Genomic DNA, 24,145 nt, shown 5'->3' with positions numbered 1-24,145 from the left:
GAGCGTCTCAACCACTAGTGGAGGGGCAGCTAGCTCTTCTTGTATAATGGCACGTGGTACTGAAGCCTTGGCTCTAATGAGTCGTGAGATCATAGAAACTAGTGGCTTCTCCATGTCCCCCCATCCATCAGTGCGACCCGTCCTCCCATGATGGTCCAATGAAGGTCCCCAATTCTCAGCTCCATAGAGCAATGCAGAAGCCACTAGGGTGTCAAAGAGCCAGAGCTTCGTTCGAGGCTCCTGAAACTGAACATGTGAACACATCCTCTCCAATCTACCCAATGCTGCATGGGCTCTTGTCAATCTAGTCTCTGCTGCTCGTCTCAACGAAAATGCTGGTCCACTAAAAACCACTCCAAGGTAGGTGTAAGCATCTGTATACTCCACCGTCTCCTGGCCGTATGTGAATGCAGGCGCTGACCTCTTGATCCACTGTGGGGTCGTATTAAATACCATGACCTTGGTTTTACCAAGGTTGACAGACAGACCACTTTCATGGGCAAAGATATGCAAAGCATCCAAGTGATGTTGCATCCCCTCTGAAGAGTCGGAGATCAACACAATATCATCAGCATATAACAATAGTGGGATCCATGTTTCTGCCAGAAATGAAATGAAATGAAACGAAATGAAATGTTATATTAACGTCTTCAAAAGGCCAAAGTGACCTATGAGACCAAACTGATACAAAAGTGGTGAATCTGTTACAATGTCTGAAAAGTGTGAAAATAAATGCGAAAAACTAAATACAAAGTATTAGATAAACTTCTTAGGAGCATTCTGGGTGTCTGGCTAGAATGCTTCTAATCCTTTGTTGTAGTCTCCTCCGGTGAAGTGTGCTTCTGCATCTCGGTCATGGTCGTCTCGATTTCCTAAGCTCAATCGCCCTGTCAATGAGGGTGCCTTTGGTCTGGATGTGGGTACTTCTTTGTGCTCGCTGCTGGCCTCTTGCTTCTCCTTCCATTCCTGCTTCTCTCGATCCGAAGAAATCTGTGATCTGCCTCTGAGGCTGTAGTGCTCTTTGTCTTCTCATCAGATTATCCCTGTGCCGATGTAGTTCCAGTAGGTACAAGCCTAAGCACCTTTGATCCTGGTATTGCATGACTCTATCTAGAGGTCCAACTCCTTTAAATAGGCAATGGAAACGCCCGTGTATCTCATAGTATACGGTGCAATGACATATGTAGTGTAATTCTGTCTCCGGCTCCATTCCGCATAACTTGCAAATTCTGCTCTCATGTGGGATTCCCCTAAATCTACCAAATTCAATTTCCAGCTGGTGTGAGGATGTATGAATCTGACCAATAGCACATCTCAAACCATGAGACAGGTGGGTATCCATGTAGCTCGAGCGAATCACAAATCCATCTTGAGATAGCTGTAGGAAGTTTTCTTTGTAGTCGGCCCCATAAAGCATAGCCGAAGCCACCACAGTATCAAAGAGCCAAAGTTTTGTTCATGGTTCCTGAAACTGCACTTGTGAACACATCCTCTCCAACCCTCCCAGGGCCGCAGAGGCTCTGGATAATCTAGCATCCGCTGCTTTCTTAAGAGTAAACTTCAATCCTGCAAATACCACCCCAAGGTATGTGTATGCATCTGTGTACTCTACTGTATCCTGGCCATATGAAAATGTAGGTGCCGATCTCCTAACCCACTGCGGTGTGGTGTTAAAACACCATAACTTTGGTTTTACCCAAGTTTACCGACAATCCACTGTCCTCCGCGAATTTATGTAATGCATCTAGCTGCCTCTGCATTCCATCTGGTGATTCTGCTATCAATACAATATCATCTGCATACAACAACAAAGGGATCCACGACCCTGCAAGTTGAGCACCTCTGTCACCCTCTCTATCAATGTAATCTGATACCTCATCTATATACATACCAAATAAAGTAGGGGACAGTGGGCATCCCTGCTTTACTCCAACGGTGGAATGAACAATGTCGGAATCCCCTTCTGGAGTACGTACATAACCAGTTACTGACCCATATAAAGCCAAGATCCCCCAAATAATCTCTTTGGGGACCCCTAACTCTTGCATCCTGCGCATCAATCTGGCCCTTGGTACTGTATCAAAAGCTTTCAGAAAATCCACAAAGCAACAATACATTTTCTCCCGTTTGCTGTTCCTTCCTCAATAATGGCTCTGAGTGTAAGAATATGATCTAAAGTAGAATAACCCGTTCTGAATCCAGCTTGTCTTGTTGCCCTTATTCCCTCATTCTCTGCCCATCTACTCAATTTTTGTTCAAGAATGGATGCGTACAGTCGGGTCAATGTGTGACCCACCATAATGGTACGGTAGTTCCCGGGTATCATAGGATCCCCTGACTTGAAAATAGGTACGATAGTAGATAATTTCCAAGATTCAGGGAATCCTTCACACATGACCCGATTAAACAGACGAGCAAGGACTTCTGAAAGTAGATCCCTTGCATGGATCAGATGTTCTGCCACTAAGCCCTCATGATCATATGCTCTTCTTGTCTTCATCTTATCAATGGCTTTTTCCACCATTTCCGTCGTAAAGAAAGTACTAGTAGCAGGGCATGGCTCGAGCGGATCTGGTAATGGAGGCTGTCCAGATACCGTATATAATGATGTTACATATTGACCCCAAATCTCAGGAGAAGTAATCGTTGGAGGCGGTGAGTGCTCGTGAAATAAGCGCCAGGCCTCATGTGAGTCCTGACTCAAGAAGAGCTGATATAAATCCTTCTCCAATTTGGCTAAAAATGCCCTTTTCTTGCGACGTACTATACGCCGAAGAGCAATCCGAGACTGCTTATATGTGATAATCCCAAGTGTAAGCTCTTTCTGGACCTGGGTTCTCGTCTCTCTGCATTCCTCATCGTACCAACTGTTTTGAGGCATGTTCCCAGATCCTCTCTTCTGATCAGGTTGAGTATGTGGGTATGCCTCTTGTGCTGCTCCATGTACTATCTCTGTTAGCTGAGAAGTAATCTCCTCTACAGTATATACTGGCTCAGTTGTCCACATCCTGTTATAGATCTTTTCCACACAGAGTAAATCAGTCTCTGGCGTGAAAGTATATCTTGTGTGTGTCTTCTTCCTTTGTACTTGAGAGGCATTGTATTGGAAGGAGATTGATAAGGTCAAGCGAGCATGATCCACTGCAATCCCAACCGGTCTGGGTCCCACCTTAAAGTCCTCGATACTAGAAATAAAGCTTGGTGAAGTCATGACATAATCCACTGTACTGGCCCCATGCTTGTGCGGGAAGCATGTGAATCCCCCAGATAAAGGGAAATTCTCTAGACCATTAAGTATGGCCAAACCATGTGTAGTTTCCATTTCCATGAGATGTCTCCCATATTGAGTGTGTTCTTTATCCTGTGAGTTTCTAGTAAGCCCCTCCTGTGATAAATCCACTTCTTTGAGCATTTCCTCAGAAGTATCATAGAATACTGCTTGAGAGTTGGCCGTTCTGGCATTAAAAGTCTCCTAAGAGAACAATGTCTCCATCTCTAGAGAACTCCCATATGTCATTATTCAATATGGAGAAAGTGGACTGTCCTTTAGGTGAGGAGTAGACTGATGTACTTGGAGGGAAGTAGCATATAGCTATATATAGAAATCTACCTGTCTCGGCTCTCATTCTCACCCACATATACCTTGCTTGTTCATCTTTCCTGATAATTTGCAGTAGTGGTTTCAGCTCCTCTCTAAATAAGACTGCTACTCCTCCTGAACCCCGGCTACCTCGCAGAGCTCTCTTGTCTGGTCGACCAGCTGTTTCCCCAAAATATCCCTTCACATGTGGCATAAGCTGTTCCGGTATCTGGTGTGTCTCTGAGTAGAAAACTATGTCTCTGTCCCTTAAGCTGTCTTCAAAGGCACCTACATCTAGTCTATATGATCCACAGAGAGAGAGAGAGAGAGAGAGAGAGAGAGAGAGAGAGAGAGAGAGAGAGAGAGAGAGAGAGAGAGAGAGTTCTATTATCGTCCTGGGAGGTCAAATATGACCTATGGGACCAAATGAACATGTCACGTGGTGTGAGTGGAGTTCATAAGTGACTCTCGATGCTCAAAAATGGCTGAAATGAGCGTCGCAACAGAGAGTCCACATCGTGGTTGGGAGAGGAAGGTATGTAGGGAGAGATCATGGCTGAATATATGGGGAAAAGAGGACCTAATGTGGTCAAAAGCTGAGCACTCAAGTAGTATGTGGTACTCACTCTCTCGCACTAGACGAGGGCATAAGTTGCAAAGTCGATGACACTCCTCGCCAGTGCCCCAACGTCCTGTCTCGCAGCGTAGAGAATGGGAGCTAAGACGAATGTAGGCAATGGTGCGGATCGCACTCAACTTGATGGGCTCAAGGATGTAGGAATGGGTTCGGTTACCTCGTTCCGAGAAGAAGAGAGATTTGTAGTTTGGGGCAACATGTGTGGTGTAATGGCTGAAGCGAGAACCTCCGGATTTCTCCCAAGCCGTGATACATTGGCGTTGTAAGAAGGCCTCATTAACTTGGGAGTCGATCGACGCATCCTTGACCAAGTGACATGCATCCCATCTTCCAAACCATTTCTTGATATCAAGCATCCACCCCGAACTTGGTATTTTGCTCTTGCATGTCTTTTGAACCATTTGACTTGCTTCATATGCGATTCTAGGAAGTCGATGCAAAGGGCTACGTTGTGTCTTACGCATGTACTCCACAACCCTTTACATGCCCAAGACCTCAATGGGAAGCAATCCGGACTCAAGAAGTAAGAGCATGTAGGGTGTTTGTGTCTTGACTTAGAGAAAGTTGGTGAGAAAACGCTTTTGGACATTCTCAAATTCTTTCCAAGTAGACTTCCCGATGCTTCCACCCCACACCTCCACTCCATAAAGAAGCACCGGTGTCACCAATGTGTCAAAGAGGTACTTTTTGAGAGCCCAACACTTGATCTCTCCTGCATTGCACATGTTCTCAAATGCATAATAGGCCCTCTTTCCGGCTTCCAAGCGACGCATTGCACAATCCTTCCATTTATGATTGGATGGAACCTCAAGGCCAAGGTACTTGAAGTGATCTACCACTTCAAGTTTCTCATTGTTATATACAGTGCATGGATTTTCATCATTGAGGGTCTTTACAAGCATAACCTTGGTTTTGGATCCATTCACGATTAGCCCGCTATGTAGGCAAAAGCGTTCCAAGACACTCATAAGCTTTTGTGCATCTTCTAAGGTATGTGCCAAGAGCACTACATCATCGACATAAAGCAAAAGCATGATCACCGCATTTCCGATCTTAACCTCTTCTATGCCTTCTTGCTGCATAAAGTCAAGAACCATGCATTCCAATTCATCAATGAGTAGCCCAAAGAGGGTTGGGGAAAGTGGGCATCCTTGTTTGACACCAATAGTGCTTGCAAAAAATTATGAAATTCCATCTCCCATACGTAATCGACATATCACTTTTTGGTAGATGTGAAAGACTGCATGCATAAATTCTCTCGGCACTTGAAGGCTTTGCATACGTCTCCAAAGATTTTCTCGCGGTACCATGTCAAAAGCTTTCTTGAAATCCACAAAGCAACAATACAACTTTTTTCCTTTCAATCGAGACGCTTCCATAAGAACTCGAAGAGTGACAAGGTGATCAATAGTGCTATGATGCTTTCGAAAACCTGCTTGGCCAAGTGCACGTTTGCCATTCTTTTTAGCCCATTCACTTATCTTCATCTCCATGATACATCCAAATAACTTTGCCATTAAAGAACCAACGATTATAGTGCGATAGTTGTTCACATTGTTTACATCTCCTCCTTTGTGCAAAGGTTTGATCCAATTTGCACTCCAATCATGAGGCATGCCATACTGAAGTGCAAGGTTAAACATATCGCATATCCAATATCGTGTTTTCTTGCTCGTCCATTTAATCATTTCAGCCTTGACACCTTGAAGGTCACCTGCCTTGCGAGTAGCAAGTTTCTCAATCGCCCGGCATACATCTTCAATGGTAAAGAAGGGAGACATAAACGGAAGGGAGCTACAACACTCCATCTTATCAACATTAGGTTGCTCATAGAGGTTCTTACAATGCATATACATATCCTCAAGAGTCAAGTCACCAAAGCTCTCAACACGCTTGCCTTTTAGATTTTGCCAAAACTTGCCACATGCATGTGCTTTCTCTTGTGCTAAAAGAAGTTGTTTTTCGACTTCCCACCTTCTCCTCTTCTTTTGAACAAGTGCTTTGTATGTGTGTGAACATTCCAAGTAAACTTCCTTGTCTTTGATTGCATCCAATCTTAGTAAGTGTTTTCGGGCTTGAGTACATTCCATGTCAAACCATTTCTTCTTGGTGCTACCCTTCTTAGACCTTTTGCAAGACGTGTGTTTCACCGAAAATCATTCCTTCGCACAAGAGAAAATTACTTCTTTGAAAACTTTCCACTTGCATTCTAATGTTGGGCTCTCTTGATGCTCTATCATGCTTAACATTTGGTCCACCATATCAGCATATATAAGTGCTCATTTGAAGTCTAGACGTAGGTACAAATGATTCACGTCATGATTGGAGGCTACATGCTCGGGCCGTTTTACACACTTGAGGTCAATACATAACATCCTATGATCCGATTCCGGATTCCATTCACCAAGTGTATAGCTTTGTATGCATTCTAGAGTGGCTTCCGAGAACAACATATAGTCAATCACGCTAGCACCGTTGTGCTTTCTACATGTAAAGTCATTGGTGCCTTGCCATAGAGATACACCATTCGCAATGAGCATTCCGGTACTATTGCACATATGTAGAAGTGACTTTCCATAGTGATCCACTTCTTTTGCATCATTAGAACTTCGATTATACATGTATGAGCCATCCATTCTTCTTGAGATATGCGGCATGTCTACTTGTGTGTCGTGTTGTAACATATTTGTGCGAGCATTCATGTCTCCAAAAACAATGACTTCACCTTGATCTTTGTAATGAGCAATGTCTTCCTCTAGTTCAACAAAGGGTTGATCTCTATCCATATTCAAGCAAGCATAAAAGTTAGAGTCATAGTGAGGAATGTAGCAACCGGCCACAAACATGACTTGACCATTTGGTGGGCTGATTTTCAGCCATAAGTAACGTTTATACTTATCTTCTTTGACAATGGAAACATCTTTCAAACCCTTTTTGGTCATACATGCTACGCCTCCTTGGGCCTCTTCGTTGCTTTGCATTTTTGGCCCACTTCAAAGAATGCACATCGTATTTGTCAAATCCAAGAATTCGTTGCGCATCATGCTCCCATGTTTCGACAAGAAGTATCACATCGGAGAGAGAGAGAGCTAACTGCACGCGTAGAGAGAGAAAACCTGCCCGCATAGTGTGGGTCCCGGTGGTGGCAATTAAGCATGAGGAAGCTAAGTGATAAAGCCGACCCCTTAGAGGATGCCATTCAAAAGTGCAAAGAAGAGATGTCGGAAACCATTAGCAAGATGAACCGCAACTTGTTGGGCATAATAAAAATGCTCGAAGGACGTGTGTTGATCCAAGAAAGTAAAATAAATGCATTGAAAGATCGTGTGATGGCTCAAGATGAAGTGATTGTGTCACTCAAGAAGGATCTCGCTGAAGCACGATCAAGAAACACACTTGAAGAAGGAGAATTGCAACCCTCAGTAATAGAAGAACTAAACATGATCAAGGAGCAAGTACGGGCCATCAAAGAGAGAGAAGAGCAACACAAACAAATGACGACTTCTTGGGTGGACGTTATTACAAAGACTCAACAGAAGGCGGATGAAGTCGAGAAATGGATCGAGGTTGCCAAGAAAGAGAAAGGCAAAGAAATAACGTCCACGCCCACACGCACTATTATTAATCTGACACTAGGGGAGGAGCAAAGAAGACGTGTGCGCGCTTTACATGTGAGAATTTGCGGCCTTAAAGACAAAGATAATGTGGACGAAGAAGTAAAAGAACTCATGGCTCTGATGGGGGTTCATGAACCGATGCACACAAGAGCTTGGAGAGTGGGCAACAAGAAAAATGGAAGCAATGGGGAAACCTCGAAAGAAAGGGCACCCATTCTTCGTTTTCCCTCCATGGAAACAAAGGAGGACTTTTTGAAGAAAAGACCAAATCTTAAGAAGACGGGCATCTTTCTCGGGGATGATCTTACCCTCTCGCAGATCGCTCATATGCAGGAGGTAATGCCGGAGATTAGAGCTACAAGGGAAAAAGGCAAGATTGCCTTCTATCAAGATGGAAGAGTGGTAATACTGGAGCCACACGCCACATGACGGTGTGAGACCTATGGGACCACACTAAAAGTCGCCGCTTGGAATTGTAATGGATCTATGCGCCTTGATGTGGGTGGTTTTGAGGATAGTTTTAACGAGAGAAACACATCAGGCCCCTGGGTAGTCTATGCCTCACATTAGTGGATACAAACGGGAGACAACCTGTAGACAACAGACACGATCAGAGCACAGAGGGCGGGGCTCAGGAGGAGTGGCAGTGTTTTTCAGGGAGGGTTTGCAGCCATTGATACACATAGTTCACACCTACCAACTTAGGATTTCATAGTATTTATATTTCATCATTTTGTCAGTTCATTTTGTTATTCTGACTGTGTATCAGATCCACCACATTGTAACTCTCTGGTCTCATTGGTCATTTTGGCCTTTTGAAGACGTTAATATAATATTTCATTTCATTTCTCTCACACACACACATTTTGAAGAGATTGATGTTTTTACATAGCTGAGAAAAATTACGAAAGTATTTGCATGCACATTCAATTGCTTCTGGGTCATTTATTCCATTTGGACAAAGACAACTGTGTTTTTATTCACATGTTAAAATGTAAGAGTTCCTAGAACCGTTTGAAAATGTCAGGACTGGTAATGGTCTTCACAAGTATGGATATACATTAATTGTCCAGGTACCAATAACAGAGGACGAAAAAACCATGCTCGAAAGATTGCCTCTGGAGTGGGAGGCATTTGAATCGATGCTAGAAAGCTTAGAAGAGGAGCTTGAACAAGCTAAGAAAGGGTTCTATGAAACTCTCTCACTATTAGTGAAATCCTTCTCAAAAGAGGTACCTACTCAACCAAGTTATGTCTGAGTAGAGATTTCAATAATTTTTCATTCTCAGTTACTTTTTTGTGTGTGTTTCAGGTTTCAGATGCAAGATTGTCCTTCACAGAAAGAGTTCCAACAACGAGCTCGACAACCACAGAAGATTCCATGGCTTTTATTGAAGAAGCATATAACAAGGTATTAACTAAGTGTAGGGTTCTTTTGTGTTTTTATTTTCGTGAAGATTATTAGTGGAATAAGAGCACACTAGTTTTATTTGCTAAATAGATGGAAATTAATAGTGAAAGTAGTTTTGTATGCATGTTTGCAATCAAGTTCTGTACAAGCTTCTTGTTGTTCTTAATTAAGTATTCACTGACAAGAGGTTTGAAAGGAGTAAGGTTTCGAAAAACGTATGTAGAGAACAATTGCACACGTACATATATCATTTTCAAATTACTAAAGTTATGAATTATTTCTATGGGTGTGTTTCAAGAATCGAAGCCAATTATGACGGTGAACATCATGATAGGATGGCTTATAAAGTGTTTTTAATAAAGTCACTTTTGAATATGTTTCATAGTTGGTGATGCAAATAAATATTTCCATTAGTTATCAGTGGTCTACAAATCTCCCGACAAGAGCACAACTTTGTACAATGAGGAAACAGCATCCTCGCAGTCAGCACACCCAGGATTACTCTAGTCTACCTCTTATGGTGTTGAGTGATGAAAAAAGCCAAACAGGATACATACTTCAGCTCTCGGACATCGCCGAGAGTGGGCCATCTTGCAAAGCCCGGGCTCATGTCTGTGCTGCATCATGTGGAGCCCTCAAAGTCTCAGCCCCAGAAAGTGTGTAATAGATTGCAATGGGTGGTTCTCACTATGTCTCAGCAGGTCGTGCAAGAAGTCTCAGCATCCAATCTAAGGGGAACAATACTCCCCAGGAGAATCACGCAAACAGAGTTTAAACAACTGGAAACAGAACTGAAAGTAATAGGGAACTTCAAACTTGAACTCTTTGAGACTTGGAGATGACACGGATATAGGCACTTGGCTTCAATATTCGTTCAAACATCACTGGCTATTAAAAGTAAGCAACTCACCGATCTGTTATTTACAACAGTGCTTCAAAAGCACATTATAAATCAATTATGATTATAACTGGCACCCAGAAAAGCAACTCAGCAGAAAATTTTGCCTCATCAGTACTTTTCTGTATGGAAGCCATGTCAGTATAGGCCATACAATGCCATGTCATCTCTGTCCATACAGGCCCCATGATTCGCGGTGCATATTCCCAGCTATACGATTCTGCTCCAGTCAGCTTTTGATCTGCTCTCGTTGGGTACGGTCATGACACGTCATCATTTTGTGATTATGAGATCTTTAACCGCTAAACCTGATTAGCTAGCCAGAATAAGAAACATTACCTTGCTATATACCAGGAATCTTAGGCAAATGCGTTATAAATGACAGGGTGTTATAGTTTGTCAGTGGATGCAAACGGATCATGCAAGAACGAGAACCCATTGTAGCTGAGAAAGGAGGCACCTCTCCCCCAGCCATAGATAGTAACTGGTTCCTGACACCCATTGTCGAAGAGTTTTTCCAATCAACTGTCAAAGTCAATGATGCAGAAGCATAGAGCAATGGGGAGAATACACGAGAGAGAAATGAAATGTAATATTAACGTCTTCAAAAGGCCAAAATAACTTATGAGACCAAAAGGTTACACATGGTGAATCTAATACCAGGTCTGGGTACAAAAAGTACAAAGAACGGAAAAGAAAATAGTGGGTAGGGGTGGGGTGAAAGCTGATACATAGGGAATACAAAGGGTGAGCTGATACAATGGAGCTCTCTGACAGTAGAGGCATCATATACATATACATGAGAGAGAGAGAGAGAGAGAGAGAGAGAGAGAGAGAAATGAAATGAAATGAAATGTTATATTAACGTCTTCAAAAGGCCAGATTGACCTATGAGACCAAACTGATACAAAAGTGGTGAATCTGTTACAATGTCCGGGTACCTTAGTACTAAAGTACTAAGTGTGAAAAGTGTGAAAGTGTGAAAGTAAATGTGAAAAAACTAAATACAAAGTATCAAATAAACTTCTTAGGAGCATTCTGGGTGTCTGGCTAGAATGCTTCTAATCCTTTGTTGTAGTCTCCTCCAGTGAAGTGTGCTTCTGCATCTTGGTCGTGGTCGTCGCGATTTCCTAAGCTCAATCGCTTTGTCAATTAGGGTGCCTTTGGTATGAATGTGGGTACTCCTTTGTGTTGGCTGCTGGCCTCTTGCTTCCCCTTCCACTCCTGCTTCTCTCGATCCGAAGAAATCTGTGATCTGCCTCTGAGGCTGTAGTGCTCTTTGTCTTCTCATTAGATTATCCCTGTGCCGATGTAGTTCCAGTAGGTACAAGCCTAAGCATCTTTGATCTTGGTATTGCATGATTCTATCTAGAGGTCCAAAGCCTTCTCTAAAGAGGCAATGAAAACGCCCACGTATCTCATAGTATACTGTGCAGTGGCATATATAGTGTAATTCTGTCTCCGGCTCCATTCCGCATAACTTGCAAATTCTACTCTCAGGTGGGATTCCCCTAAATCTGCCAAATTCAATTTCCAACTGGTGTGAGGATGTACGAATCTAACCAATGGCACATCTCAAACCATGAGACAGGTGGGTATCCATGTAACTCGGGCGAATCACAAATCCATCTTCGGATAGTTGTAGGAAGTTTTCTTTGTAGTCAGCCATCTTCGTGCCCAATTCTTGTGTAGGGTCTACCCATGTCCTCTTAGTATCCAACTGTATAAGATCCTGTTGGATGATTTTATTAATCACCGTTCATGTAATTGCCACTGATGGAGCCTCAAGAGAGTATTGGAAGGGGGGTAATATTTCCATACTGAACCCGTGTCTCTGAAACCACGAGGACAGTTGCGCATACCAGCATGATGTATCCCCTTTCATTGCCAATTGTCGAGAGGATTCGAGGGCCATTCTAGTATATCGGCCATTATTTGTATCCCACAAACCATGTATAAAGGACACTGATCTGGTAAGAGCTTCCATTTCTATCGGAGGGGCGGCTAGTTCCGCTCGGGTAATCGCGTGTGGTACAGAGGCCTTGGCTCTAATCATCGGGAAATCATAGATACCAAAAGTCTCTCCATTGACTTCCAATTATCCTGATCCACAGATGGTCCCCAAATCTTGACCCCATAAAGCATAGCCGAAGCCACCACAGTATCAAAGAGCCAAAGTTTTGTTCGTGGTTCCTGAAACTGCACTTAAGAACACATCCTCTCCAACCCTCCCAGGGCCGCAGAGGCTCTGGATAATCTAGCATCCGCTGCTTTCTTAAGAGTAAACTTCAGTCCTACAAATACCACCCCAAGGTATGTGTATGCATCTGTGTACTCTACTGTATCCTGGCCATATGAAAATGTAGGTGCCGATCTCCTAACCCACTGCGGTGGGGTGTTAAAACACCATAACTTTGGTTTTACCCGAGTTTACCGACAGTCCACTGTCCTCCGCGAATTTATGTAATGCATCTAGCTGCCTCTGCATTCCATCTGGTGATTCTGCTATCAATACAATATCATCTGCATACAACAACAAAGGGATCCACGACCCTGCAAGTTGAGCACCTCTGTCACCTTCTCTATCAATGTAATCTGATACCTCATCTATGTACATACCAAATAAAGTAGGGGACAGTGGGCATCCCTGCTTTACTCCAACGGTGGAATGAACAATGTCGGAATCCCCTTCTGGAGTACGTACATAACCAGTTACTGACCCGTATAAAGCCAGGATCCCCCAAATAATCTCTTTGGGGACCCCTAACTCTTGCATCCTGCGCATCAATCTGGCCCTTGGTACTGTATCAAAAGCTTTCCGAAAATCCACAAAGCAACAATACATTCTCTCCCGTTTGCTGTTCCTTCCTCAATAATGGCTCTGAGCGTAAGAATATGATCTAAAGTAGAAGAACCTGTTCTGAATCCAGCTTGTCTTGTTGCCCTTATTCCCTCATTCTCTGCCCATCTACTCAATTTTTGTTCAAGAATGGATGCGTACAGTCGGGTGAAAGTGTGACCTACCATAATGGTACGGTAGTTCCCGGGTATCATAGGATCCCTTGACTTGAAAATAGGTACGATAGTAGATAATTTCCAAGATTCAGGTAATCCTTCAGACATGACCCGATTAAACAGACGAGCAAGGACTTCTGAAAGTAGATCCCTGGCATGGATCAGATGTTCTGCTACTAAACCATCATGATCATATACTCTTCTTGTCTTCATCTTATCAATGGCTTTTTCCACCATTTCCGTAGTAAAGAAAGTACCAGCAGGGCATGGCTCTAGCGGATCTGGTAATGGAGGCTGTCCAGATACCATATATAATGATGTTACATATTGACGCCAGATCTCAGGAGAAGTAATCGTCAAAGGCGGTGAGTGCTCGTGAAATAAGCGCTAGGCCTCATGTGAGTCCTGAATCAAGAAGAGCTGATATAAATCCTTCCCCAGTTTGGCTAAAAATGGCGACATACTATACGCCGAAGAGCAATCCGAGACTGCTTATATGCGATGATCCCAAGTGTAAGCTCTTTCTGGACCTGGGTTCTCGTCTCTGTGCATTCCTCGTCATACCAATTGTTTTGATGCAGGTTCCCAGATCCTCTCTTCTGATCAGGTTGAGTATGTGGGTATGCCTCTTGTGCTGCTCCATGTAGTATCTCTGTCAATTGAGAAGTAATCTCCTCTACAGTATATATTGGCTCGGCTGTCCACATCCTATTATAGATCTTTGCCACATAGACTGAATCAATTTCTGGCGTGAAAGTATATCTTGTGTGTGTCTTCTTCCTTTGTACTTGAGAGGCATTGTATTGGAAGGAGATTGATAAGGTCAATAGAGCATGATCCAATGCAATCCCAACCAGTCTGGGTCCCACCTTAAAGTCCTTGATACTAGAAATAAAGCTTGGTGAAGTCATGACATAATCCACTGTACTGGCCCCATGCCTGTGCGGGAAGCATGTGAATCCCCCAGATAACGGGAAATTCTCTAGACCATTAAGTATGGCCAAACCATGTGTAGTTGCCATTTCCATGAGATGTCTCCCATATTCAGTGTGTTCTTTATCTTGTGAGTTTCTGGTAAGCCCCCTCTGTGATAAATCCACTTCTTTGAGCATTTCCTCAGAAGTATCATAGAATACTGCTTGAGAGAGAGAGAGAGAGAGAGAGAGAGAGAGAGAGAGAGAGAGAGAGAGATGAAATGAAATGTTATATTAACGTCTTCAAAAGGCCAAAGTGACCTATGAGACCAGAAAGTTACAATGTGGTGGATCTGATACAAAGTCAGAGTAGCAAAATAACAACATAACAAAACAAAACAAAGATATATACTATGGGATCCTAGACTGGTCGATGTGAACTAAGCAAAAATGGGCGGCTTGCTGGGATAGCTGAATCACAGGAGATCTAGCATCGGTCGCTGGCGGATCTCATCAATCTTCTCCATGGTTAGTAGTCTGACCGGGCGTCGTGCATGCCTGGCCAGAGTGCTCCGAATCTTCTGACGTAGCCTCTGTTGATGTTGTGTAGTCCTCCGCAGTCGTGTGCACCTGGACTTCCCCAGCTCAATCGCTCGGTTGATCAATGTGTCTTTGGTGTGAGATGAGAGGGAGCTCTGCTGTGGGAGTGGCTCCTGCGGCTTTCCCGTGTCTGCTCTGAAGAAGTTTGTGATCTGTCTTTGAGACTGGCTAGCCTTGCCACTCATCAGGCTATCTCTGTGTCTGCGTAGCGCGAGCAAGGACAAACCTAGGCATCTCTGATCCTTGTATCCCATGACTCTTGAGAGTGGTCCAAAACCCTCGCTGGACAAGCAATGGAAGCGGCCTCGTATCTCGTAGTAGACGGGGCAGCAGCATGTGTAGTGCAACTCTGTCTCAGGCTTTATGTCACACAAGGGGCAATTCCTGGCCTCAGCTAGTACTCCATTGTATCTCCCAGTCTCAATCTGCAGCTGGTGAGAAGATGTGCGTAACTGGCCAATAGCACATCGTATCCCATGAGACAAGTGGGTGTCCATGTATCTTGGTCTCGTCACAATACCATCCTCCGTAAGCTGGAGAAGATGGTCTCTGTAGAAAGCCATCTTCGTGCCCAATTCATGTGCTGGCTGTATCCATGTCCTCTTGGTGTCTAGCTGGGTCAGGTCTTGGCGGATGAGCCTGGTGATCTCGGACTGTATAAGAGTGAGAGATGGTGCATCGAGTGAGTACCGGAATGGTGGCAGCCTGTCTATGTTGAACCCATGTGCCTGAAACCATGATGCCATCTCCCCATACCAACATGTTGTATCTCCTTGCATGGCTAACTGTCGAGAGGACTCAAGTGCAATGCGAGCATCTCCGTCTCTAGGAAGTTCCCATGTGCGGTGTATGAAGGAGACTGATTTGGTGAGCGCCTTAACTACTAGTGGGGGGGCCGCTAGCTCTGCTCGGATAATGGCCTGTGGTACTGATGCCTTGGCTCTAATGAGCCGCGAGATCATAGAGACAAGAGGTTTCTCCATGTTCCCCCATCCATTAGTGCGACCCGGCCTCCCGTGGTGATCCAATGAGGGTCCCCATATCTCAGCTCCATAGAGCAATGCTGAAGCCACCAAAGTGTCAAAGAGCCAGAGCTTCGTCCGGGGTTTCTGAAACTGAACCTATGAACACATCCTCTCCAATCTACCCAATGCTGCGTTGGCTTTAGTCAGTATGGTCTCTGCTGCTCCTCTGAGTGAGAATGCAGGTCCGCTAAAAACCACTCCAAGGTAAGTGTAAGCATCTGTGTACTCCACAGTCTCTTGGCCGTATGTGAATGTAGGTGCTGACCTCCTGATCCACTGTGGGGTGGTATTAAACACCATAACCTTGGTTTTACCAAGGTTGACAGACAAACCACTTTCGTGGGCAAACCTATGCAAAGTATCCAATTGACGTTGCATTCTCTCCGGAGATTCGGAGATCAACACAATATCATCAGCATATAACAAAAGTGGAATCCATGTCCCTGCCAACTGTGCACCTCTATCACCATCGCTCTCAATGTAGTCAGAGACCTCATCCACATACATACCTAATAGAGTAGGAGAGAGCAGGCAACCCTGCTTCACCCCAATAGTGGAGTGAACCTGTGTAGATAGTCCCTCAGGGGTGCGTACATGCCCTACTACTGATCTTACAATGCCATGATCCCCCAAATGAGCTCTGTGGGTACTCCCATCTCCTGTAATCTGCTCATCAATCTAGCTCTGGGTACTGTGTCAAAGGCTTTACGGAAGTCCACAAAGCTACAATAGATCCGTCTCCCATGAGATCTGATGATGGCCCTGAGTGTCAAGATATGGTCAAGAGTAGAGAAGCCTCTCTGAACCCTGCCTGCTCAGCTGCACACATTCCTTCCCTCTCTGCCCATGTACTCAACTGTTGCTCAAGAACGGATGCATACAACCGTGCGAGTGTGTGTCCAATCATGATAGTGCGATAATTCCCAGGCTCCATGGGGTCTCCTGACTTGAAGATAGGTACAATCGTAGATAGGCTCCAAGTGTCCGGTAGGCCCTCACACATGGCACGGTTAAACATAACTGCTAGAAGCTCTGCTAGTAGGTCTTTGGCATGCATGAAATGCTCTGCGATTAAGCCATCATGATTATATGCTCTCCCAGTCCTCATCCTGTCAATGGCTTTCTTCACCATCTCAGCGGTGAAAAAAGCACATGTGTGTGGGCATGGATCGGGGGGGGGGGGGTTGGGAAGGGGCGGCTATCCAGGTACTGTGTACAAAGATGATGCGTACTGACCCCAGGTCTCTGTGGAGGTAACGGCAGGGGGAGGGGACTGCTCATGAAAGAGCCGCCACGCCTCACACGAGTCTTGACTCAAGAATAGCTGGTATAGATCCTGCTCGAGTCGAGCCAAAAATGCCCTCTTCTTTGGCCGCACGAGGCGTCGGAAGTCAATCTGTGACTGTCTGTGAGTGACGTCCCCCAAAAGCACCACCCTCTGAAGTCTAGCTCTAGTCTGGCGGCACTCCTCATCGTACCAGCTATTCTGAGGCATGCTCCCTGGTCGGCGTCTTTGCTCAGGCTGGGTGTGTGGGTATGCCTCTGTTGTTGCATCATGTAATGTCTGTGTCAGTATAGTAGTTAGCTCCTCTAGAGGTCGCCCCGGTTCCTCAGTGCATAGGCGTCTGTAGATCCCGTCTATGTATACAGAATCCGTCTCCCGCGTGAAGGTGTAGCGGGTAGGGGCTGCTACCCGTGGCCTATGTGTCACTGAACTGGAAAGAGATGGTCATTGACACAAGAGAATGATCCACTGCCACCCCGACCGGTCTAGGCCCAACTGTGACATCCTGGATACTAGAGATGAGATTCGATTGTGCCATGACATAGTCCACTGTGCTGGCTCCATGTCTGTGTGGGAAGCATGTGAAACCTCCCATAGCAAGAAACCTCTGTAGGCCATTCAAGATGGCCAACCCATGTGCGGTGCCCATGTCTATCAGGTGTCGCCCATACTCAGTATATTCCACATCGTGTGATAGTCTGGACAGGCCCGTCTCTACAACATCTAGCTCTCTCAGCATCTCCTTTGAAGTATCATAGAACATTGTCTGGTGATGGGCAGTCCTAGCATTGAAGTCCCCTAGAATGATAATGTCACCATCTCTAGAGAACTCCCATATGTCATCGTCCAAAATAGAAAAAGGGGATTGTCCTCTGGGTGATGCATAGACTGATGTACTCGGGGGAAAGTAGCAAATAGCAATGTAGAGATATATGTCTGTCTCTGCTTTCAATCTCACCCACATGTACCTGGCTTGCTCATCCCTACGGGCTATATGTATCAATGGCTGCAGGTCCTCTCTAAATAACACTGCCACTCCCCTCGAGCGCCGTCCTCTGTGCTCTGAGCGTGTCTCTTGTTTGTAAGCTGTCTCCCACCTGTATCCACTGATGTGAGGCATCGATTGCCCAGGGGCCTGGTGTGTCTCAGAGTAAAAGATGATGTCTCTTCCAGTAAAACTATCCTCAAAAGCACCCACATCAAGACGCATAGATCCATTACAGTTCCAGGCAGCCACTTTGAGTGTGGTCCCATAAGTCTCGCACCGTCATGTGGAGCGTCGCTCTAGTATTACCACTCTTCCATCTCGGTAAAAGGCAATCTTGGCTTTTTCCCTTGCCGCTCTAATCTCCGGCATTATTTCCTGCAGATGAGCGATCTACGAGAGGGTGAGATCACCCCGAGAAAGATGCCCGTCTCTTTAAGCGTTGGTCTTTTCTTCAAGAAAGACTTCTTCGTTTCCATGGAGGGAAAACGGAGGATGAGTGCTCTTTCTTTTGAGGTTTCCCCACTGCTTCCATTTTTCTTTATGTTGCCCACTCTCCAAGCTCTTGTCTGCGTCGGCTCATGAACCCCCATCAAGGCCATGAGTTCTTTTACCTCTTCGTCCACATTGCCTTTGTCTTTAAGACCGCAAATTCTCACATGTAAAGCACGTACGCGTCTTCTTTGCTCCTCCTCTAGTGTCTGATTAATGATACTGGGTGTGGACGTGGACGTTATCTCCTTGCCTTTTCCTTTCTTGGCCACCTCGATCCATTTCTCGGCTTCATCCACCTTCTGTTGAATTTTTGTAAGAACATCCACCCAAGAAGTCGTCATCTCTTTGTGTTTCTCTTCTCCCTCTTTGATGGCCCGCACTTGCTCCTTGATCATGTTGATTTCTTCGATTACTGAGGGTTGCAGTTCGCTCTCTTCCAGTGTGTTTCTTGGTCTTGCTTCGGCGAGATCTTTCTTGAGTGACGCAATCTCTTCATCCTGAGTCGTCACTCGGTCTTCCAGTGTCGCGTCCTTCGAGCATTTTTTTTGTGCCCAACCCAAGAGATTGCGGTTCATCTTGGTAATAGTCTCCGTCATTTCCTCTTTGCACTTTTAAATGGCATCCTCTAGGGGGTCAGCTTTATCGTTCAGCTTCCTCATGCTTAATCGCCGTCCGAAAAAATGCCACTAAGCACACATATGCATCCACACTATGCATACATTATCTCCCGCACCAAGCGTACATCGGCATTAAGCATACATTTGCCGAGAAAATCTGCTATCTGAATTTTTGGATTCCCTTGTGGAAAACTGTTGGACCTATACTAGGGCAGCGGGCGTGGTAGCTGGGCGAGTGGGGGAACGCAAGGAGGTATGGCAGGGGAGGGGCAGCGCAAGGGCGTGGCAGGGGGGGGGGGGGGGGGGGGGGGGGGGGCGTGGATGAGGCTAGGCGGGTGGGGCAAGACGAGAGGCGTGGGCAGCTGAGGGAGGGTGTGGTAGGCGAGGGGGGGGGGGGGGGGGGGGGACACAGCGCGTGGGGCGCGATTGGGCTACAGAGGGCAGCACGATAGGGTTGAGAGAGAGAGGGTATGATAAGCAAAAAATTAAAAAATTAAAAAGAGAGAGCGATAGAGAGAGGGCGATAGAGTTGAGAGTTACGATAGGGAAAAAAATTAAAAATTTTATACACGATAGAGTGGGGCAGCGGGTGCGGGTGCAGAGCAAGGGGACAGCGCGTGCAAGTGCAGAACAGGGCAGCGGGATGACAGGGGCGCAGGGGGCTGCGTGTATGGGCGGGCAGCAGGGGAGCGAGAGAGAGAGGCAGCGGCGCTGAGGGGGGCTGCGTATATGGGCGGGCAGCAACAGTGCGTAGGCAGCAGCAGAGCGCGCAGGGGCAGCACACACACACACATAGAGAGAGAGAGAGAGAGAGAGAGAGAGAGAGAGAGAGAGAGAGAGAGAGAGAGAGAGAGAGAGAGAGAGAGAGAGAGAGAGAGAGAGAGAGAGATGAAATGAAATGAAATGTAATATTAACGTCTTCAAAAGGCCAAAATGACCTATGAGACCAAAAGGTTACATGTGGTGATTCTAATACTAGGTCTGGGTACAAAAAGTACAAAGAGCTGAAAAGAAAATAGTGGGTAGGGGGGTGGGGTGAAAGCTGATACAAGGGGAATACAAAGGGGTGAGATGATACAATGGAGCTCTCTGACAGTCGAGACATCATATACATATACATCAGTATCCAAAAGGCTATAGAGATTGAATGTCCTCCAAGGTCGACACTCTATCGGGACGGCTCCTATGTCGCGCCAGTATGGTATGGATCCTATGTCGTCGCAGTCTGCGTCGATGTCGAGAGGGCCCCCTCATCCATGGGCGACGGGACCGCCCCAAATCTATCGACCAATCAAGCAGTATGTCTCTGGTGTTGTTATGCTGTTGGGGCTGCTCGGACTCCTCTGTCTGTGTGACTGAAAGAAATCTGTAATCTTCCGTTGTTGCTGGATCTCTCTCATTGTGCCCCTCTTCAAGAGGTCCTCTTTGTGTTTTCTAAGTATAATCCGAGGGATCTCTAATCCTGGTATCTCATGACTCTAGAAAGTGGCCCAAAACCCTCTCTGAATAGACAGTGAAAGCGGCCTCCTATCTCATAGTATATTGGGCAGTGACATATGTAATGTAGCTCTGTCTCTGGCTCTATCTGGCACACCTGACAAATCCAGGACTCAGCACGTACTCCTCTAATCTGCTTGTCTCGATCTCTAGCTGATGTGAGAATGTGCGTAATTGACCAATAGCACATCAGATCCCGTGGGATAGATGAGTGTCCATGTATCCTGGTCTGATCACAAAATCATTATCCGTGAGTTGGAGAAGATGCTCTCTATAGAAAGTCATCTTCGTACCTAGTTCATGTGTAGGTTGTATCCATGTCCTCTTCGTATCGAGCTGAATCAAGTCCTGTCTTATGAGCCTAGTAATCTTTGCCCTAGTGAAAGAGATGGAGGGTGCATCCAGAGAGTACTGAAATGGGGGTGGCCGATCCATACTAAAGCCATGTAACTGAAACCAAGATGCCATCTCTGCATACCAGCATGATCATCTCCTTGCAATGCTAGCTGTCGCAAGGATTCTAGTGCTAATCGAGCATATCTGTCTCTGGGGAGAGCCCAAGTGCCATGCATAAATGAAACTGATCGAGTGAGTGCCTCCACTACCAATGGAGGAGCAGCGAGCTCCGCCCTAACAATGTCATGTGGTACTGAGGCCTTGGCCCTAATCATCCGAGAAATCATAGACACCAAGGGCTTCTCCATACATTTCCATCCATCAGTACTACCAGCTCTACTATGGTGATCAACTGAGGGGCCCCATATCTCTACTTCGTACAGCATGGCCAAAGTGACCAAAGTGTCAAAGAGCCAAAGCTTTGTCTGAGGTTCCTGGAACTGAACCTGCGAACATATTCTCTCAAGTCTCCCCAATGCTGCATAGGCTCTGGTCAATCGCGTACCTGTTGCACGCCTCAGGCAAAATACTGGACCACTAAAAACCGCCCCAATATAAGTGTATGTATCTGCATACTCCATAGTCTCTCGACCATATGTAAAAGTGGGAGCAGACCTCCTTACCCACTGCACCGTGGTGTTAAACACCATTACCTTGGTCCTACCAAGGTTCACAGACAATCCACCGTCCCGTGCAAATCCATGCAATGCATCCAAATGACGTTGCATCCCCTCTCAAGAATTGGAGATCAACACAATATCATCAGCATATAATAGCAACGGAATCCATGTCCCTGCAAGCTGGGCACCTCTATCACCCTCTGTATGTACATAATCTGAAAACTCATCTACATATATCCCAAAGAGAGTCGGAGATACGAGACAACCTTGCTTCACCCGAATTGTGGAGTGGACCATGTCGGACATGCCCTGAGTACTGCGTAGCTGTCCTACCATTGTCTTGTATAAAGCTAAGATCCCCCAGATCAGCTTTGTGGGCACCCCCATGTCCTGCAATCTGTGTATGAGTCTGGCTCGTGGCACTGTATCAAAGGCTTTGCGGAAATCCACAAAGCTAAAATATATCCTCCTGCCAATATATCCTCCTGCCATGGTGTCTACCCTCCTCAATAATGGCTCTGAGTGTCAAAATCTGGTCAAGAGTGGAGAAACCTCACCTGAACCCTGCCTGTCCTGCTGCCCGTATGCCCTCCCTCTCTGCCCATCCACTCAGCTCATGCTCAAGAATTGATGCATATAGCCTAGCGAGAGTGTGACCAACCATGATGGATCTATAATTCCCGGGAAGCATAGGACTTGAAGATAGGCACGATAGTGGACATACTCCAGGTCTTAGGGAAACCCTCATACATGGCTCTATTAAACATCATAGCAAGAGGCTCTACAAGCATATCTCTGGCATGGATAAAGTGCTCTGCTACCAGACCATCATGATCCTGTGCTCTTCCTGTCTTCATCTTGTCAATGGCTTTCCTTACCCTCTCAGCAATAAAGAAAGTACATGTTTCTGGGCATGCCTCTGGAGGGTCAGGCAAAGGTGGCTGCCCTGATGCCATGTAGAAAGATGTAGCATATTCCCTGTATGTCTCTGTGGAAGTGATGGCTGGCGGTGGGGAGTGCTCATTGAAAAGCCTCCATGCTTCACTAGAGTCCTGACTCATAACAGCTGGTACACATCACGCTCTTATTGAGATAGGTAAGCCCTCTTCTTTCGTCGCACTAGGCGGCGGAAGATAATCCATGACTGTGTGTGTAGTAGTACCCATGAGCACCTCTCTCTGTAATCTAATCCTCATCTCTCTACACTCCTCATCATACCAACTGTTCTGAGGCATGCTCCCAAATCGTCTGCGTGTAGGCTGGCTGTGGGGATATGCCTCTAAGGCTGCATCATGTAACGTCTCTGTTAGAATCTGGGTGAGCTCATCTAGTGGTCGTCCTGGCACGTGAGTGCATAGCTGCATGTATATCTCATCAGTGTACACGTGATCCGTCTCCCTTGTGAAGGTATACCGAGTATGTGTGGAGGCCTCTCCCAATGGAGCTGTGCTGAACTGGAACGATAAATTGAAAGACAAGATAGCATGATTGACTGCTATCCCAACCGGCCTAGTTTCCACCACAAAATCCTGAAAGGAAGGAATGAGTCTTGGCGGAGCCATAACATAATCCACTGTACTAGTGCCATGTTGGTGTGGAAAGCATGTAAAACCACCAGCTCCAGGGAATCTCTGTAAGCCATTCAAAATGGCCAATCCATGTGCAGTTCCCATATCAGTCAAGTATCTGCCATACTCAGTGTGCTCTTCATCCTGTGATAATTCAAACAGGCCCATTTCTGTAATATCAAGTTCTCGCATCAACTCCTCTGAGGTATCATAGAATACTGTCTGGTGATGGGTAGTCCTAGCATTGAAATCCCCCAAGATAATAATATCGCCATCTTTGGAAAACTCGCATATATCATCATCTAAAATAGAGAAGAGGGATTGTCCTCTAGGTGATGCATAAACTGACCTACTAGTAGGGAAATAGCAAATAGCGATGTAGAGATATCTGCCTGTCTCTGCCTTCAGTCTCACCCACATGTACCTAGCATGCTCATCCCTACGAGCTATATGTATCAAAGACTGTAGTTCCTCCCTGAATAAGATTGCCACTCCTCCTGAACCTCGTCCTCTGCGCTCTGATCGAGTCTCCTGTCTGCAAGTTGTCTCTCATCTGTATCCGCTCACATGGGGCATGGACTGCCCCGGGGCCTGATGCGTCTTAGAGTAGAAAATGATGTCTCTCCCTGTGAAACTATCCTCAAAGGCCCCTACATCAAGGCGCAAAGATCCATTACAATTCCATGTAGCCATTCTGAGCGTGGGCCCATAGGTCTCGCACCGTCATGCAGGACGCTTTTCCAGAATAACCACTCGTCCATCCCTGTAGAAGGCCACCTATGAGACCAGAGCGTTACAATGTGGTGGATCTGATACAAAGTCAGAGTAACAAAATGATTTAATATAGATACTATGAAATCCTAAGCTGGTAGGTGTGAACTAAGCAGCTAGCCGGGATAGCTAAATCACAAGTCACCAAAGATCCAACATTGGTCACTGGCAGATCTCATCAATCTCCTCCATGGTCAGCAGTCTGACTAGCCAA

The 24,145-nt window shown here is 45.7% G+C and overlaps 1 protein-coding gene across 1 annotated transcript in view; it reads left to right on the top strand.

Annotated features, from left to right (window-relative positions):
* Positions 1-24,145, top strand: part of LOC147422484 (dynein-1-beta heavy chain, flagellar inner arm I1 complex-like) — a 345,996-nt gene that overhangs the window by 135,992 nt on the left and 185,859 nt on the right. The window contains exons 20-21 of the mRNA XM_086503137.1: positions 8,908-9,066; positions 9,147-9,245. Of these exons, the coding sequence (XP_086359263.1) occupies positions 8,908-9,066; positions 9,147-9,245 (258 nt within the window). The remainder of the gene's footprint in view (positions 1-8,907; positions 9,067-9,146; positions 9,246-24,145) is intronic.

The sequence above is a fragment of the Adiantum capillus-veneris genome, chromosome 27 (genome assembly GCF_014529385.1).
Source record: "Adiantum capillus-veneris isolate H3 chromosome 27, ASM1452938v2, whole genome shotgun sequence".
Lineage (NCBI taxonomy): Eukaryota > Viridiplantae > Streptophyta > Polypodiopsida > Polypodiales > Pteridaceae > Adiantum > Adiantum capillus-veneris.
The sequence above is the reverse complement of the archived record's forward strand: the minus strand, read 5'-3'. Positions and strand labels throughout refer to the sequence as shown.